This window comes from Drosophila eugracilis, unplaced genomic scaffold (genome assembly GCF_018153835.1).
Source record: "Drosophila eugracilis isolate 14026-0451.02 unplaced genomic scaffold, ASM1815383v1 contig_2154, whole genome shotgun sequence".
Lineage (NCBI taxonomy): Eukaryota > Metazoa > Arthropoda > Insecta > Diptera > Drosophilidae > Drosophila > Drosophila eugracilis.
In genome coordinates this window covers 9405523-9420840 of record NW_024573038.1, presented here as the reverse complement: position 1 = coordinate 9420840, position 15318 = coordinate 9405523, and the positions used below count along the sequence as shown (strand labels likewise).

Sequence of the window (15318 nt, the reverse complement as noted above, 5' to 3'; positions counted from 1 at the left end):
TTGCTTTCAAATAAAATTTATAATTTTTGATATTGCTTGCTAAATACATCTTATCTACGAAGCAAATAAAACTACAATTCGGGTTGCAATATATTTTGAATATGTGCAATATACAAATATCTACAAGAGAACTAAAACTGATCTAAAAATAATCTAAGTTCAAATTTCGATATTATACATCAAAATAATGTCATCCCTAATGTCTACATGACCACTTTGTTATGAAGTTGTTGCTGTTCATCACAAAATACTGAAATCAAATGTAAAATTAAAATGGACAATTCTCCACGAATCGTTTATGTGTGCAGCCTGTGTTTTCGTCAATATGATCTCCAAGAGGATCTTCGAGGGCACTTCGTATATTTTCACGGCTACGAACCTATTTCGGAGCCCACCGGAAAAAACAAAACGCCGAAGAAATCAACTAGACAACAAACTGCAGCCGGCAAGAGTTCTCAAGATAAACAAATCATCGAACAACAATTGGAGGACTTGGAACCATCGTCCACTGAACTGCAACCTATTCCCTTTAAAGACTTTCGTCTGGTTTTAAGGGCAAATATGCTGGAAACGTGAGTATAATTAATAAATCATTGAAATTCCTTCTCTAACTCTCAATTTATATAAGTTGCTCCTTTGGCAAGGATTGTCCCTTTAAGTTCCAAGATGCTGTTAAAATGGAGCTACACACTAGTTGTCACAAAGGCTCCGTTTTCTCCTGCTGTGAGTGTGGACTGGAGCTTCCTAACTGGCGGCGTTGCTCGGCTCACTTGTGGAAAGTTCACAAGGTCAATGTGGATCTACTGGAGTGCCCCGTCCTCGACTGCAACTATAAGTCACCTATATCCGCTCTTGTGTGGCGACACATGCAGGTTCACAAGAAGTGGCGACCTAGAGTGCTCCGCTCCTTGGCCGCCGTTCAGCGGAGAAGGAAACTGAAGGAGCAATCCGCGGTGATACCCACACAACCTGAACTTCCTCCACCAACATCCAAGAAGAACAAATACTATGCAGAGAAGACATGTGAGATCTGCAATCGCAAGTTCGTCAATGGCAAAACGCTGTCAAAGCATGTAAAAACTGTTCATAACAAAATCAAGCCATTTATCTGTAATGTTTGTGGCAAAAAAACGGCGCGAAAGGCTAGTTTAATAGTAAGTAGTTTTTAGATTTATTCTAAACAGTGGTGTGTTTATAATTAATACTATTTAATCCATATCCATAGATCCACATGCGTCAGCACACGGGCGAAAAGCCCTTACAGTGCGGCGAGTGCAAGTTCTCCACGCGTGATCCCAGTGTCCTACACAAACATCGCCAGCGCCATGACAGTCAGGATACCAGGAGTAGCCTGAAGTGCAGTCAATGCGAATACCTTTGCATCCAGGCTAATGCTCTTAAGCGACACATGCGCTTGAATCATGCCGAAGCCTATAGAGATTTGTGTTGTGATCTTTGCAGCTTTACATCTATAAATGCTGAACGATTACAGGCGCACAAACAGGATCATCGACAAGGCTTAATCACTAACTGTGAAGATTCCATGGATGCCTCACGTGCCGCTGACTTTAAGTATCCTCGCAAGCTGGGTGATAAGAATGGCGAGGTGAGCAATCTTGATATAGCTGAAAAATTCATGTTTAACTTTGTCTTTTTTTAGATATCAGTTGACTGTTTTATGCCTTTGGAAAGCGTGGATTCGTTGCCCCATGAACCAGCAGTGGATACGGGAGGCGTAACCATACCAGCCCCACCATCCGAGGACACTCAGTTTCCCACATATTTAAAGGATTAATATTTAAAAATTACTCGATATGTAGTGAGTATTTTTGTTATTTTTCTTTACTTCCCCAATGGATTGTTCCATGGATTATTATTTATTTATAAGTGTGTATATTTATATGTATATATTTATTTACAATTTAATTGGTTAAATGTGGGCACGTCCAATGCGCTGTAAAGAGTTTTGTATAAAATAATGTTCTCATGCAGTTTGTTTTTGGGGATTTAAATGCTTGTTTATTAAGTTGTTCAGTTTTTCCATTTAATTTTAATATCATTTTAGAATCTGATATGATTTTTTTTTTTGCAACATTCGAATTATTTAGTCATGCTGGTTTACCGTGTTCCATTTTTAATTATCAGTTACGTTTTACTTTAAACTAATTTAAAATTTAAAAATCTACTCTGCTGGCGATAATCATCCGGTTTCAGTTCGGTTTCAAGATCAGCGCTCTTTAATCTAGGTTACGACAGAAATGTTTTCAATTTGTTTTCATTTTGGGCAGTTGCGCTAATAACTTGTTTAGTTTTTAATATTTAATTTGATTTAATTAGTTTAGTAGTTGAGCTTTACGTTTGGTTTAATATAATTATTTAGGCTTGAATGTAATCAGCAGCAGGATAACATCGCTGATCGCAAGTGATCTGGCTGCTCCTAAAAACATGCACCTCCTGTCCTCTTGTTCGCTATAGTAATTGAAATAAGTTACCATCGAGTTACAAAAGAATAAATTTTAACTTTTATTGTCTGAGTTTGATTCGAATATCAAAACATTTTCACTATTTGAGAGTGCAACTGAGTCGTACAGCTTAATGGAAAATAAAACGCTCAATGTAAAATTGTTAATATCATACAGCTTCTATTTGTTTTATTTACAGTTCTTAAAAAGGAAGAAGAGTATCAACAAAAAAGTTATACTTCGACCGATTTCACACACACTCTCTGCTGTGTTGTCTTTTCGGAGTCCCTGATCCCTGCTCCCTCCTTTTTGGCCAGGCCGGGCATTTTGCTTTGCTTTGATCCCCGAGCCTTAGATCTTGGTCTCAACGACGGGTTTTTTCTTCGACACAAAAGGGTTGTTCAAAGAGAGAATACAAAATAGAAAAGGATTCGATTAAGTCAGCTGCCATTGAGCCAAGAGCCAACATACGAGGATAACCATGCAAAGATTGGTTTTGGTATTGATCTGATTTGGTTTTGGTTTTGGTTTGGTGGTGAGGGAGCAGGCGCTAGATGATGTGGCATGAAGCGAACTGTGCACTTTTTGGAGACAACAACATTAACAACAATGGGCGTGAGCTGACTGAATGACTTCGATTCGACTGGGTTTTCTTTTTTTTTTTTTTTTTTTTTTGAGTACTTTGAATACGACGAGATACCTATAAATTGTTGGCTTGATTTTTAGCTTTGATTATGCTGATATTATCCATGATCACTACAACGTCTATTAAACAACTAACGAATTCATCTAGCTTCTATGTGTATTGACATATTCGACTAACCACTGCGTCTCACTGGCGACTAATTTACGTTTACGATGCATCATCCATCAATCTTAAAATGTAAAACATGTTTCACTTACGATCTACTCTTGGAATTGTTGATTAATCATTTCCCTTTCATCCGCTTACTCCTTTGGATTTTTTACTATTTATTTTATTTGATTTCATTACTTCTGTTTTGTTTGTTTCTTTTTTTATTTTTTGGTTTTTTGTGCGCCGCATAATAAATGCTGTGGGAGTTTCTGAAACATTCCCCGAAAAAACTAACCTCCTTCTTCATCTGAACTCGTTTCCATCCTCTTCATTTAGTCGATTTGATTTTAGCATAGTACGATACACTTAAAGGCTATTAGGAAACAGTTGTATCTACATAGGTCTATGAGTACTCTGTAAGAACCAAAGTAACGAACCTAGTGGAAGTTTTAACTGGTCAGATCTGTCCGATTTATGGTCCTCGTCCTTTAGTGTTACGCAATCGTTAGTATGTACAGTGTGTGTGTGTGTTTTGGTTTTGTGGGTCGTGTTGGGAAATCATATCGAAAATACATACGAAAAAACCCTAGGCCTAGAAAATTGCTTATAAAATTGCGCGACACTAAAAATAAAAGGATACGAGTCATCCGAGTCTTGCGATCTATAAAATAGATATTAATACAAATAGAATCCAAACAAAATCCTGCGATCTGTAGCGGATTCGCTATCATATAAATGCAGTTTAAAAAACATGTGAACGATTTTGATTTTGATTCTGGTTTTTGGTTTTGGTTTTGATTTCGAAAAAGATTTGCCTTTTCTTTTTTTGATCGTTTCATTGTTGCGTTTCGCATTCGCGTCAGTTGTAATTGTGGTTTCTGTTTCTTGGTTGGCTTGTGGTAGCGATTCTGGTTTCTGTTCCGGGGCACAATTCTGCACGTTATTGGCCGTCGAGCATCAGACCGTGGTCACACGGTCGATCTCCACGTAACGTACAGAATTGTCGCTTTGTCAGCAAATCACCTCCTTTTCATCCAAAACGGCCGTGTCCATCGAGCTGAGCGATTTGAGTCGCGTCTGCAGCACCGAGGAGCCGCGCAGCTTTCGTTTGATTTTCCTATTAAAATTTGTAATAAATAATTAGGTTTCTTAATATTGAACTAAAAAAAAAGTATCGTACTTGTAGGCAAAGGCAGCAAAAGCACAACACGAGAGTACAAAGATCAGGCAGAGGGTGGCCAGGATCTCGGCAGGCAGTTTCATTAGGGCCGAACACTGCAGGAAGGTCTCATCATCTCCGGAAGGACAATGGACCACACCATCGCACCAAACACTGGCATTCACACAGGCACCCAGTTCGGCACACTTAAACTGGCAGTCCTCTGAGAGATTTAATCATTTTAAATACTATTTATATCAAGATTAATTATTCCACTTACCCGCCATGCTAAGCGTTGGTCTTGGAATCAATTCCATCCAATTAAAGGAGTACTCGCCATTGCCAGGTCGCAGAAATTCTACGCTGATAGCTCGGGATCGATTGACAATCGCAAAGTTGGGCCTTTCATTCCATCCAGAACTAAAGATCTCCACGAATTCGTAGGCATTCGAGTCCGGACTCAGTGGACAGGCCACAATGGTTAGACCTAAGGAGTATAGGTAGGATTTTAATGGAGAAACTATTAATGAAAATGTGGTAACCTACCTTCTGAAGTGGTCAGCACAGCTCTGGACTTGGTCTCACATCTCCAAGTATCTGTCTGAACATAAGTCGTGTTCAAAGTCTTCGTGGGATTGTGTTTGCTCAAGAATATAGCCTTCAGTCGGACGTATAAGAACTTATTGCCATTAGAAGGTTCAATCAGCCAGGGTCTTGAGCGACACTCCACCTGAAAGGGAAAATTACATAAACTTATTTCATTTCCTAAAATCTTAAGGATCTACTTACATCCCCAAAGGTCATATCTATAGTGCCACTGGGTCCGAATTTCCTACGTCCATCCTTGCAGCTGGTCGGAGCCTTGACAAACTCGAACATTCCTTCGAAGTTGACCGTATCCGGATCATCTAAAGTGGTCATGTTTTGGGCAATAAAGTGCACCTCCACATCGCGACTTGTAGAAGTGTACTCCACAGGCAGGTGGGATTGGTTGGAGGAGTTGCACATGCAGCCTCGATGAAGTAGAATAGAATCGTGATAGGGTCGCTCAAAGATCTTAAATTAAAGATAGGCTATAAGTAATCGAAATATTTTAGATATAAGTAGCCTATCATATCTACCTCAATTCTGACATTTGTGTCTCCATAGCAAAACGATCGATTGATATCCTCATCCACCCGGGAATAGCATGGTCTATTGGTGGTTGTCACTTTCCTCATCTTGATTCTGACCCTCTCTCCACGCTGTGCCTCGAACTTGTAGATACATTTCAGGTTCCTAGTGCCTCCTCTTCCAAATAAGAAGATATTTCGTACACTACGGAAGATGGCAGGATCCTTGCGGTCCATCATGTTGCTGAGAAACTTTCGATTGCAATCGTGTTCACCACCACCCCAGGGCAAACCATCCTGATGCAGGTCAATGAACTCGTACTTCAACTTGAAGTCCAGGGGTCTATAAAAGAAAACTTATAAAAGATTTGTTTTATATTTTTCCGAGGAAAACTCACCTTAATACTGTAGATTCGGTGTTGCGCAGCTCAAGCGTGATGGCATCGCTGCTGGAAACATAGCTCTCAGAGATCGTGCAGGGTCTTGCGTAGGTCTCATTGATATTGGAACGATCACAGGTGCGGGGTATAGTGCCCCGACAGAATCTGGCAATCACACTAGTGGAATTGTGGGCATAGTGACCCAGATTATTATAGCTAGTTGTCTCGCTGGCACTACAAAAAATCATAAATTTAAATTCCCAGATTTCTCAATTTCAGATAAAACACCTACCAGTTCAAGTCCTTGCAAACAGGAGCATCTCTCAGAGTACCATCCCAGATCCGCAACATTCCACTGCAATCCTCCTTTGTCTGGAGTACTCCAATGGCCCCCACTGAAGTTTCATCTATCTGGCCAAACTCTGGATCCAAGTTGAACTTTAGTACGGAAATCCACACCTTGAACCTGGAGAGTGGTTGATGCATCCCCGACTGACTGCTCGTCCTTCGCGATAAACTGAGGTGGTCAAAGGTCTTGAAGACACCCAATCCTTGTAGGTGATACAGGCACGTAGAATTCGGTGCCAGTGAGTGCTTCGGGCTCTCGAGGATGCCACGTCCTGCTCCGCGAATCCAGAACTCGCAGGGTTTCTTGTTTTTTGAGTACGTGGGACTCTGAATGTCCACGAATTGAACTTCAACCTGTAGCGGCAAAAACAAAAAAATCAAGTAGTGTGTTGGTAAATCCCTTGGAGGTCTGCCTGTGGTAACCCACTCACCTCCAGCTGGAATCCGTAGAGCGGCAGGACCTGCGACGAAGTGCCGGTGAAGGTGCCAAAAGGCGACGTGCTGAACTCGACCAAAAGCTCCGGGCCGCTGGAAACGGCCGCCGGCACCGCCTGACCACCGCCGCAGAACTTCAATATGATGGGGTCACGTGTGGTATAGCCATCGTATACGGTCACGTAGTCCTGCGGGTAGCGAAAGGACATCGATGGGGGGAAAGAGAGAGAAAGAGAAAAGGGCGAAAAGAGAAGGAGAAAAGAGTGGGTGAGGAGAGAGCGAAATGAGTGAGTCGGGCGACAAATGTGGGTGGTGCTTGTTGATATCACCATGTGGGTGGCACTAACTAACTACACAGTAAAGAACAAATCCTAAATTTAACGAAAATTCTGTGATGTGTTTGTTAAAAGTAGATTTTAGGTTTTTTGAATATTAAAATAGTTAATGTTCTTTTAAGTTTTCATATTAAAAGGAACTTTATTGTTCTCAATGTGAGGCAGTAATGTTGTAGTTTTTTCTCAGTGTAGTAATTGAAACTAAAGGCCGAATGTGGCCCAAAAGGGGGGCGATATAGGGGGGCGGGTCTGTGTTGAACTGAGTGCGAAAGAACGGTAATTGCTGTAAAGAAGTGGACCCAAAGTGCAGCTGGCTCTCATATTACTTAATGGCTACTGTACGTATACGTGATTTTTGGTTACATTCCGCTTCCCAGGACGATGGAAAGTAATGGTGCGGTGTGTTAGTCAAGGGTAAAAGGGGGATTTCATAAGGACTCGAAGCAGGTCTAAGTAGTTGAGCACAATGGCTTTGATGTGTCCGGCACTTGATGCCCACTAAATGTCGAACATTTTAAGCTCATTTAAAGTTTGTTTTAAATGAATGAAACATGTTTATGCGGTTTACGTTTAATATACTTGCAGAACTTGGTTGTGGTGGAAGGCCTTTTACAGAAATGTATTCCCTAATGATGGTCACATACAGTTGCAGTTGGGTTTTTGGTCTGGTTTTTGGTTGTTCTAAAGTTATTAATTCTTAGTTGCTTTTGAGGTCTTAGAGTATCGAAGCTATAGACGAAAATTCAGTGCTTTGTGGTTACTTAGTAGCCACTTCTAACTCTTGGGTATGATTTTAATACCCGAACTCTACCTCCCATAAACGAAACATGTTCATTTATGTGCGGTTTTTGCTGGCTTTGGCATTTGGCGCATAATTGTGCGCATTTTAATTGAGTTGGCCTTGCGAAAAAGGTAGTGGGTGTCCATGGGGGAGGCCAATGGCATCCGCAGTGAGTCCCTGTCCATGGGGCATTTCCTACCTTTGGCCAACGCATGACAAATTAGTTTTGTGGCCAGCGACTTTTTGCATTAATTTAGCTGAGGTTTCTGTTTCCGGGTCGCCCTTGTTTGTGCAGGTGGCCGCAAATTTAAACTATGCCAGAGACCGCAGACCAGATTCCGGGGCCGGAGCCGCACAGTCCGCACACCCGTGAATGTGGTCCAGGTAATTTGTGACCACAAATTTATTGAAAGCGCGGCATTTGTACAAATTAGTGGAGACACAGATGGGGGATATACTCGTACATTTATAAAAAGATTTTCCCTTTTGGACTGTGTCTTTTTAGTGGTACAGAAAAAACCGAAACCAACTATTATTATTTTATGAGCATTATTATTTCAGGAATATTATTGGGTAGTTCTCGTTGGGGAAACATTGCAATTCATAATGAAAAAACAATATAAAATTCTGTTTCTTTTTTATGGCCACAGAATAGGCAATTTCTGATCATGTATATAAAAATACGAAATTGATAGTTTATTTTAATGAATTTTAATGGATTTTTTCCATGTGTGTCCCGTACCCTTGCCCAGTTTCACCATTCCCTTCATGGATCTCAGAATGCGGGGCTTTCGCCATCCGGCGATTATTCACACATGCCGCACCAAAATGGCCAGCACTTTTGGACATTTTGGCTTAAGAGCGCGAGACAAAAAGTGGAAAAAATAGAAGGTAGGAAATGGGAAGCCGAGGACAATTTGTAGGCAGAGTGCAGGCAGAGGATCCTGCAATCCTTGCAAATGGCGCTAACGTCCGAGCGGATTGCTTTCCAACTGAATAAGCAAAAAGTAAAGGGGTTAGCCAGGCTAGGTCTACGGGTTAGGAGAGTCCGAAAGGAGGAAGGGATTTGCACGCCTTGCTGCCACAACGAGCATTTAATGGGAGAATTACTAGGAGGGAGCAGATGTGGGGTCAACCTCCCTTTTTCCAAGGGATTTTGTTGCGAAGCGAAATTGAAAAGTTGCTGATGACTAAATGGGCAACTAAAAGCAACATTCCTCGACACGGAAATCGTCAAAACGTTTTAGTGGGGATTCCTCATTCTGCCATTTTGAGTTTGAGGATGGTATGAGGGGATGGAATGTCTTTGACCGCTGTGGCAGATCAGCTTAAAACGGTCTGAATGGAGCCCGGAAGTGGCAAATCCATCAGGAGTGGCATCCTCTCTGCTCTTCTCTGCTTTTGTATGATGAATGCCCGGGGCAATTATTTACATGGGACCCAGGCACGTTCGTCCACTAATGTCCTTGATGTCCTCGGTCTATGGTCCTGGGTTCTGAGAACCTCAAACCTCCTCCTTTGTGTGCGATTTATGATGTGCGTGCCGAGTGTTCATTAATATAAATCCAATGACAGATTCTTCCCCTCTCGCGTGTGTGCTAATGAATATATTATCCAGTCTATAGATATTCCATAGATGTCGATTTACCCAGATCATTATGATTTGTTGTTAGTTTGCTGGGGGTTCTAAGGGGCCAGTGCATACATATAAATCTTGATTAATTGTTTTCGAACAGCGAAAGATGGCAAATAATTGTTGCTAATAGTGAGGGGGGAACACACACATAGAGAGAGAGGGTGTGGTGGGTGGTTGGGTGTCAAGGGTCAAGTGCTCACTAACTATAACTACGACTAAAATTGATTTGTGACAACATGAGTCTGAATTGAATCGCATTGAATTGAACTGAGCGAGGAAATTTGTTCTGTTTTTAGTTTTGCATTACCGTGGATTTCCATTTGGGCTTTACATTTTCCTATTGGAGAAAATATATACATACATTTTATATATATTTACTTGTTTATATATTGGATTCTAGTTTGGTGCAGTTTGAGAAATTAAGTGGTTTTCAAAAGAGAAAGTTACTAAGAGTTTCTTCTTAAATTCTACCCCCTTAAGTCACATCCTCACGTAGTTTGGGGAAATAAACACGTTTTTCTATTTATTCTCTAAAGGGTGTTGAATGGACATAATCCTGGAAAAAGCAATTAATTCCCCTTTTAATTTAACAGTTTTCTGGCAGAGATAAAAAAAATCTCCCCCTTAACTTAAAATCCTCATTTTAGTTCCTCTTTTATTTTTAATATAATTAAGGTACCATCATTAAAACCTACTTCTTGGAGAGCTGTTCCTTTCAAGCATATCCCTTTCGCCAGCTTATTTCCACACTTCGTATCCCTCATATTTCCCGTTTGTGCCGGGGCTTATCCCCCATTTATGCCCCATTCTGCATACACAACGCTCATTAAGGGCTCATCCAAAAGTTGCCCCCTTTTAAGTTGTGGACTTTATGGACTCCAGTACGAGTTCCCAGTCCAGACTCCGACCAGCGATGACAAACAAAAAGAAAGGCAACGAAATTAACACTTCCCGCAACTGGCCAAGAGAAGCCTATCGAGTGCTCAAGGCAATGTCGGACGGAGGACTTCGTCCTGGTATTCTCGGACGAGGACATGGACATCGGATATGGAGGCGAACACACAATGCCGGGGCAATGACAGTGGAAATTCGTTGGGGAAATTCACTGGAGGGTGGAGAGGCGTGCGAAAAAAAAGGGAGTGCAAACAACTGATTTCAGATTTTTGCTCATTTCTTTTTCAATTTGTCGTTTTTTGCGCAGTTTTTCCAACAGTTTTTCACTACCCCTTTCCCTCCGTTGAATTTTCCCATTTTCCATAGCCATGTTTCGCCGGCCACTGGCCAACGGAGGAAGTAATTTTTATGCTGAATCTCTCGTTAAAGTTGGCAAATGCAAACACACAGAGGAGTTCATTGCAAGGACATTTACAGATACAGATAGAGATAAAGATAAAGATAAAGGCGAGATATACTCAGATACAGATACAGATAGATAGAGAAGATATAAAGACAGCGGAGGAGTAAAGTGCATTTAAAGGCAGATTTAATTACCTGAATGTAATCGCAGTCATTCCATGTTTTCAGCCTCGGCTCGAATTTCTTATCCTTGTCGCTGGCACTCGGTGGCGGTGCCATTTTGTTCACGGTGGCCGTTTCCTGGGTGGAAATCCAGACCAGATTGCCCTTGGGCTGTTTGACTAGAATCAGGGCGTGTTTGCCATGGGGCACGTCGTGCTGTGTGGACAGGAGAATTAAATGCAAATTAATGAGCCGCAGCGCACAGAATGTTTTGTTTGACAGTGCCATTCCTTTTGTGGGCAAAGGAATAGGAATAGAAATTGGCGGAGAAGGAGGAGGCATAGTACCAGGAATGGGAGGATTAATTGGAGCATTTAAATTACGCAAACTTCGCTCTGCGGAATTTTCCAAGCCAGCTTTTGTAAATGGTGATTGATCTTTGTGTTTTACATTGTATTTGTTAGCATTCAAATGAGGAAGGTAATTTATTCGATGTTTAGGGAAAGCCAAATGCTATTCTGATTTTAATTTGAATACATTGTACTTAAAGAATTTTAGGCTTACTCATACTATATTGAAGTGAGTAGAAAACTTATATTTTCCGACATTTTAAGTAGATAAAAGACTTAATTTAAAATGCCAAATCTTTGTTGAAAGAGAATATAATATAATTTCCTGTTTCAGCTAGAATACCTCCTAAGCTCAGCTATCCCCCTGTATAATCCACACAGGCCATGACTTTGAACTACGTGACTTCCGAATATAGATGCACATTATATTCTATGGCATAAAGACAGGAGGAGGGCCAGTAAACAATTTGTAATTTTAAAAGGACGTTCACAGCATGTGAGGCCTTTAACAGTTGATTGCCAATGGCAACGAGTCCTGGCGGCAATCTCCAAGCCCAAAGCAGACATATTAAAAATGCCAAAGAGCTTGGGAAGGCAGCTTTAGAAGGCAGTCTCTGCTCTGCTCCTCCAGTTAATTATAATAAAAGCCCATTCTATTTTGGAATGTAAATTGCCATTTAATTTTTCGGTTTTTTTTTGTTGCTTCTCTCCTCTCTTGATTTTTGAACTTTGTTGTGGCATGAATAAAAATAAGGCAGAGCGGTTTACGCTTTGGCTGTATTTTTATGACCCAACAGCCAACAGGATGCCCGCAAATGCCTGTGTTGCTGAGAGGTGTCTAACCTTTTTGGCCCAGCACGGCTTGTGAGCCATAATATTAGACTAGCTGGGCTGGGGTTTAATTTCGTTTTAATTGTTCTTAGCTCACCTGTCGCACTGCGTAGTAGCAGGTGAGGTTGCGCGGATAGATGCCGGGGAAGTTGGGCGACTGCAGGCGGCAGGGTTTCTTGTCGCAGTCGCTGAAGATCCGGGAGCAGTAAGTTCCGGGAATGAGGTCACCTGCGAATGCGAGAAACAGATGTTACATGAATAATATTTAAAGAGTCATTAAGAAAAGACTTAGCCAGGGAAATTAATATAATCAATTAGAAGCAGTCTTTGGAAGCTTAAACTGCGGTAAAAAGTCTCCATAGTTATTAAACTCAATTAGTTTTCCCTACATAACTCACCCAGATAGTATTTGGGCTCCGTATAGTTCTGGTCGTCCTTGGCCAGTGACTTTTCCAGCGATGCCATGAAGGTCTTGTTATTGGCATAAGCACTGAACAGACTGAAGTCTTGGCCATAGCGGTCCGAACGGGCTACAGTGGAGTTCGTAAAATCCTCCAGGATTCCAGGTTGTTGCTGCTGTTGTTGTTGTTGCTGCTGCTGCTGATTGAGGAAGCTGCTGCGGTTGTGCCACTGGGCCAACTCTAAAAAGAAAAGGGAATCGGTTGAGAGGATTAGGGACAGGGACTTGAATCCCTGCGGTCGCACGCACCTGCCAGCTTAATGCCCCCGTAGCGGGTCACCGAACTGTCCCTGGACAAAACTTTGTATCTGATGCGAAAGTCGAAGTTATAGCCACTCTGATCCCTTGCCAGTCTGTGGGTGATATATATATTTACACATAAAACGGGGTCAGTTAATTATGTAGGTCCTCCCGGACGTACCTGTTCAGCCGGATGGTGAATATCAGGGAGCGGGTTTCGCTGTAGAAGAGCACAGGTCCCCAGGAGCTTCCACACCACATTCCACCGATGGGCGTTCGAGCCGATTCCGCTATCTGCATATATCCATCCGGACAGCCCTCATGAACGTACGAGGTGAACCTGCCAATCGTGAAGCTATCCAGAGTGACCTAGGGCGATTCGAACAATGAACATGTGGGATGTGTTAATAGGTGGCAACTTGGGAAGCCCAAATGGGCATCAGAGTTATATTAATGGGTCTTCTTAACTTATCGTCTACCTACCGCGGGAGCTTCTCCATTCTTTTTTGGAATCACCGATCTTATTGTCCAAAGCGGCAAACCTAACGGAGCTTTAGCCCATAACAACAGTGTGACCAATTACAAACAATCACAAATACAATACTGAAGTAAAATACTAACTATCGATATTCGTTCCGCGTCAGATCCCAAACAAATCTTTAAAAATGTTAAATTTCATAAAATAACTTATACTTTCATTTCAAATCTCTAGCTGCAAACATTTTTTTTACATGGTTAAAACAGTTCCCCTATAAATATTTTCTGAATTGTTTTCTGTGATAGCAAGAAATATTTATGTATATAAACTCCTTGTTCGTTTTTCAATTACATAACCATTTATTGTTGGCTCAGCCTTCGGAGGATGGGAATCGCTCCCACGACTCCTCTTCCCCCAGTTGCATAAATCTACCCGAATCTAGTAGAGTCTCTCTCGGCTGGGCATAAAATATTTGCAGGATGTGCCGAAGGGGGGTGTCAGTAATAAAGTTTCGGTCAGTGCTCGTAGCTCAGTGGATATCAGTGCCGAATGCTCTTGGGACGCACTCGAGCATGCCAAAGGCTTTGGCTGCCTGCCTGGTACTACTCCTTGTCGCTCCTGCCCTTCCAACGGCTCCTCCTCTTCTTCCATCTGCTCCTCCTGCATCCTTCATTCCAATTGGAGGTGTGAAGTGGCGTAATAACTAACAGGCGCAGGCACTTGCTTCCTGCCACCCCAAAAATGGGTTGGTGGTTCTGGATTTGCCATGCTCCAGCGAGTGGCTTTGAAATCAATATTGCTTCTGCCACCCACAGCCCAGTACCCCCATCACCATTGTTGTTGCTTATCTTTTAATGGCGTAGTTTATCCCGTTACAAAATGAAATGTGAAAGGCAAAGACAGCTGCAGAAGGAGGAGAACCTCTGCAGTGGAAGGTGCACAGAGAGAAAATGCTATTGGAGATGGTTATCTACTTAGTTTCTTAAACTAAGTAAGTTTAACTTGCTTAATTATAGGGTTATTTTATCTTAATAAACTGATAATCAATGCATATAAATTTCAGCGTATTCCTATGCAATTTGTTATATGAATTTCACTGAACTAAAATAGTAATCTAAACTAAAAATTTATTAAAAGCTCTCTTTGACTAGTACGAATGTTTTATCTAAACGTAATTGGAAATGGATACCCCATTTTACGTATAATTTTCTTTCCATGTTGCACCTAATGAACCCTGACCCGACTCACCTGCACCACATCACCGTGTTGGCCACCTGCCGCCGTGAAGGTGAGCACACACACAAAGGGCACGCGATCCTGTTTGGGTCGGTGCAATTCCAGGGCGTAGGTCTGTCCGATGTCCCCGTAGTAGGTGCGATTACAGCCTGCAAATATATATATATTAAATGCAATTAGCGTTAGTTCGGCAATTAGTTTGTTTGCTTCACGCGCAACCTGGCAACCGCAACTGATACTCCTTCCCAAACGGGCTTAACCCACCACGAAAACCCCATGGATTTGCCTAAGGTGAGGGGATGGCAATTGTCACACCATAAATCATCGCCAGGCCAAGGCAGATGCTAACACTGAGTATCAAATTAACATAACATTAACTTCATATGCAAACTGATTGAAACGCAAAGTAAACTAATCCATTTATGTGAATAATTTAAGGTACTTAACTTTTAATGTATTCGCATTTCGGTAGAGGGTGGTGCCACACAATTTGTGGCAAATTTATTCAACTTTATCTTTAAGATTGGGTTGAATACGTTTTACTTGCTAAAGTTTGTTTCGCTTAAGATTGCTTCAAGTCCTAAATATAGTCTAGAAAAACTCTTTAAAATTGCTCCTTTTTTTCCTTCTTACCAACTTTTTTAAGTTTTCTTCCCATTCCGATTACTGAAATTTACTAAAAAGGCTTAAAAGCCTAACTTTTTCTGCAAAGTAGATTAAGCTTAAGTCCAGGAAATATTCTTTTATAAATTTCATTTTCATTTTATTGAATTTAAGCTTCATCAGAACTTTATTTATTAGTTGCCTTCTTTTGTTTTCGT

The 15318-nt window shown here is 41.4% G+C and overlaps 2 protein-coding genes across 5 annotated transcripts in view; one reads left to right on the top strand and one right to left on the bottom strand.

Moving 5' to 3' along the window:
* Nucleotides 1-220: 220 nt before the first annotated feature.
* LOC108114348 (GDNF-inducible zinc finger protein 1) lies at nucleotides 221-1979 on the top strand. Its single transcript, XM_017225288.2, has 4 exons — nucleotides 221-572; nucleotides 629-1154; nucleotides 1226-1606; nucleotides 1661-1979. The coding sequence occupies exons 1-4, from the start codon at nucleotides 274-276 to the stop codon at nucleotides 1793-1795; spliced, it is 1341 nt and encodes a 446-aa protein (XP_017080777.1). The 5' UTR covers nucleotides 221-273; the 3' UTR covers nucleotides 1796-1979.
* A 650-nt stretch (nucleotides 1980-2629) lies between these two features.
* LOC108114346 overlaps nucleotides 2630-15318 on the bottom strand; it is a 41774-nt gene continuing 29085 nt past the window's right edge. For 3 of the 4 annotated variants that reach the window (XM_017225286.2, XM_017225287.2, XM_017225284.2), the window contains 17 exons: nucleotides 14510-14646; nucleotides 12965-13152; nucleotides 12793-12896; nucleotides 12482-12724; nucleotides 12181-12311; nucleotides 10936-11118; nucleotides 9752-9781; nucleotides 6689-6880; nucleotides 6202-6611; nucleotides 5928-6143; nucleotides 5539-5872; nucleotides 5207-5473; nucleotides 4964-5147; nucleotides 4698-4904; nucleotides 4439-4640; nucleotides 4282-4375; nucleotides 2630-2843 (listed from right to left, as the gene is read on the bottom strand). In XM_017225286.2, coding sequence (XP_017080775.1) covers nucleotides 2814-2843; nucleotides 4282-4375; nucleotides 4439-4640; nucleotides 4698-4904; nucleotides 4964-5147; nucleotides 5207-5473; nucleotides 5539-5872; nucleotides 5928-6143; nucleotides 6202-6611; nucleotides 6689-6880; nucleotides 9752-9781; nucleotides 10936-11118; nucleotides 12181-12311; nucleotides 12482-12724; nucleotides 12793-12896; nucleotides 12965-13152; nucleotides 14510-14646 — 3152 coding nt within the window. In that variant the 3' untranslated portion in view covers nucleotides 2630-2813. The remainder of the gene's footprint in view (nucleotides 2844-4281; nucleotides 4376-4438; nucleotides 4641-4697; nucleotides 4905-4963; nucleotides 5148-5206; nucleotides 5474-5538; nucleotides 5873-5927; nucleotides 6144-6201; nucleotides 6612-6688; nucleotides 6881-9751; nucleotides 9782-10935; nucleotides 11119-12180; nucleotides 12312-12481; nucleotides 12725-12792; nucleotides 12897-12964; nucleotides 13153-14509; nucleotides 14647-15318) is intronic. The other variant, XM_017225285.2, reaches the window with a different exon arrangement.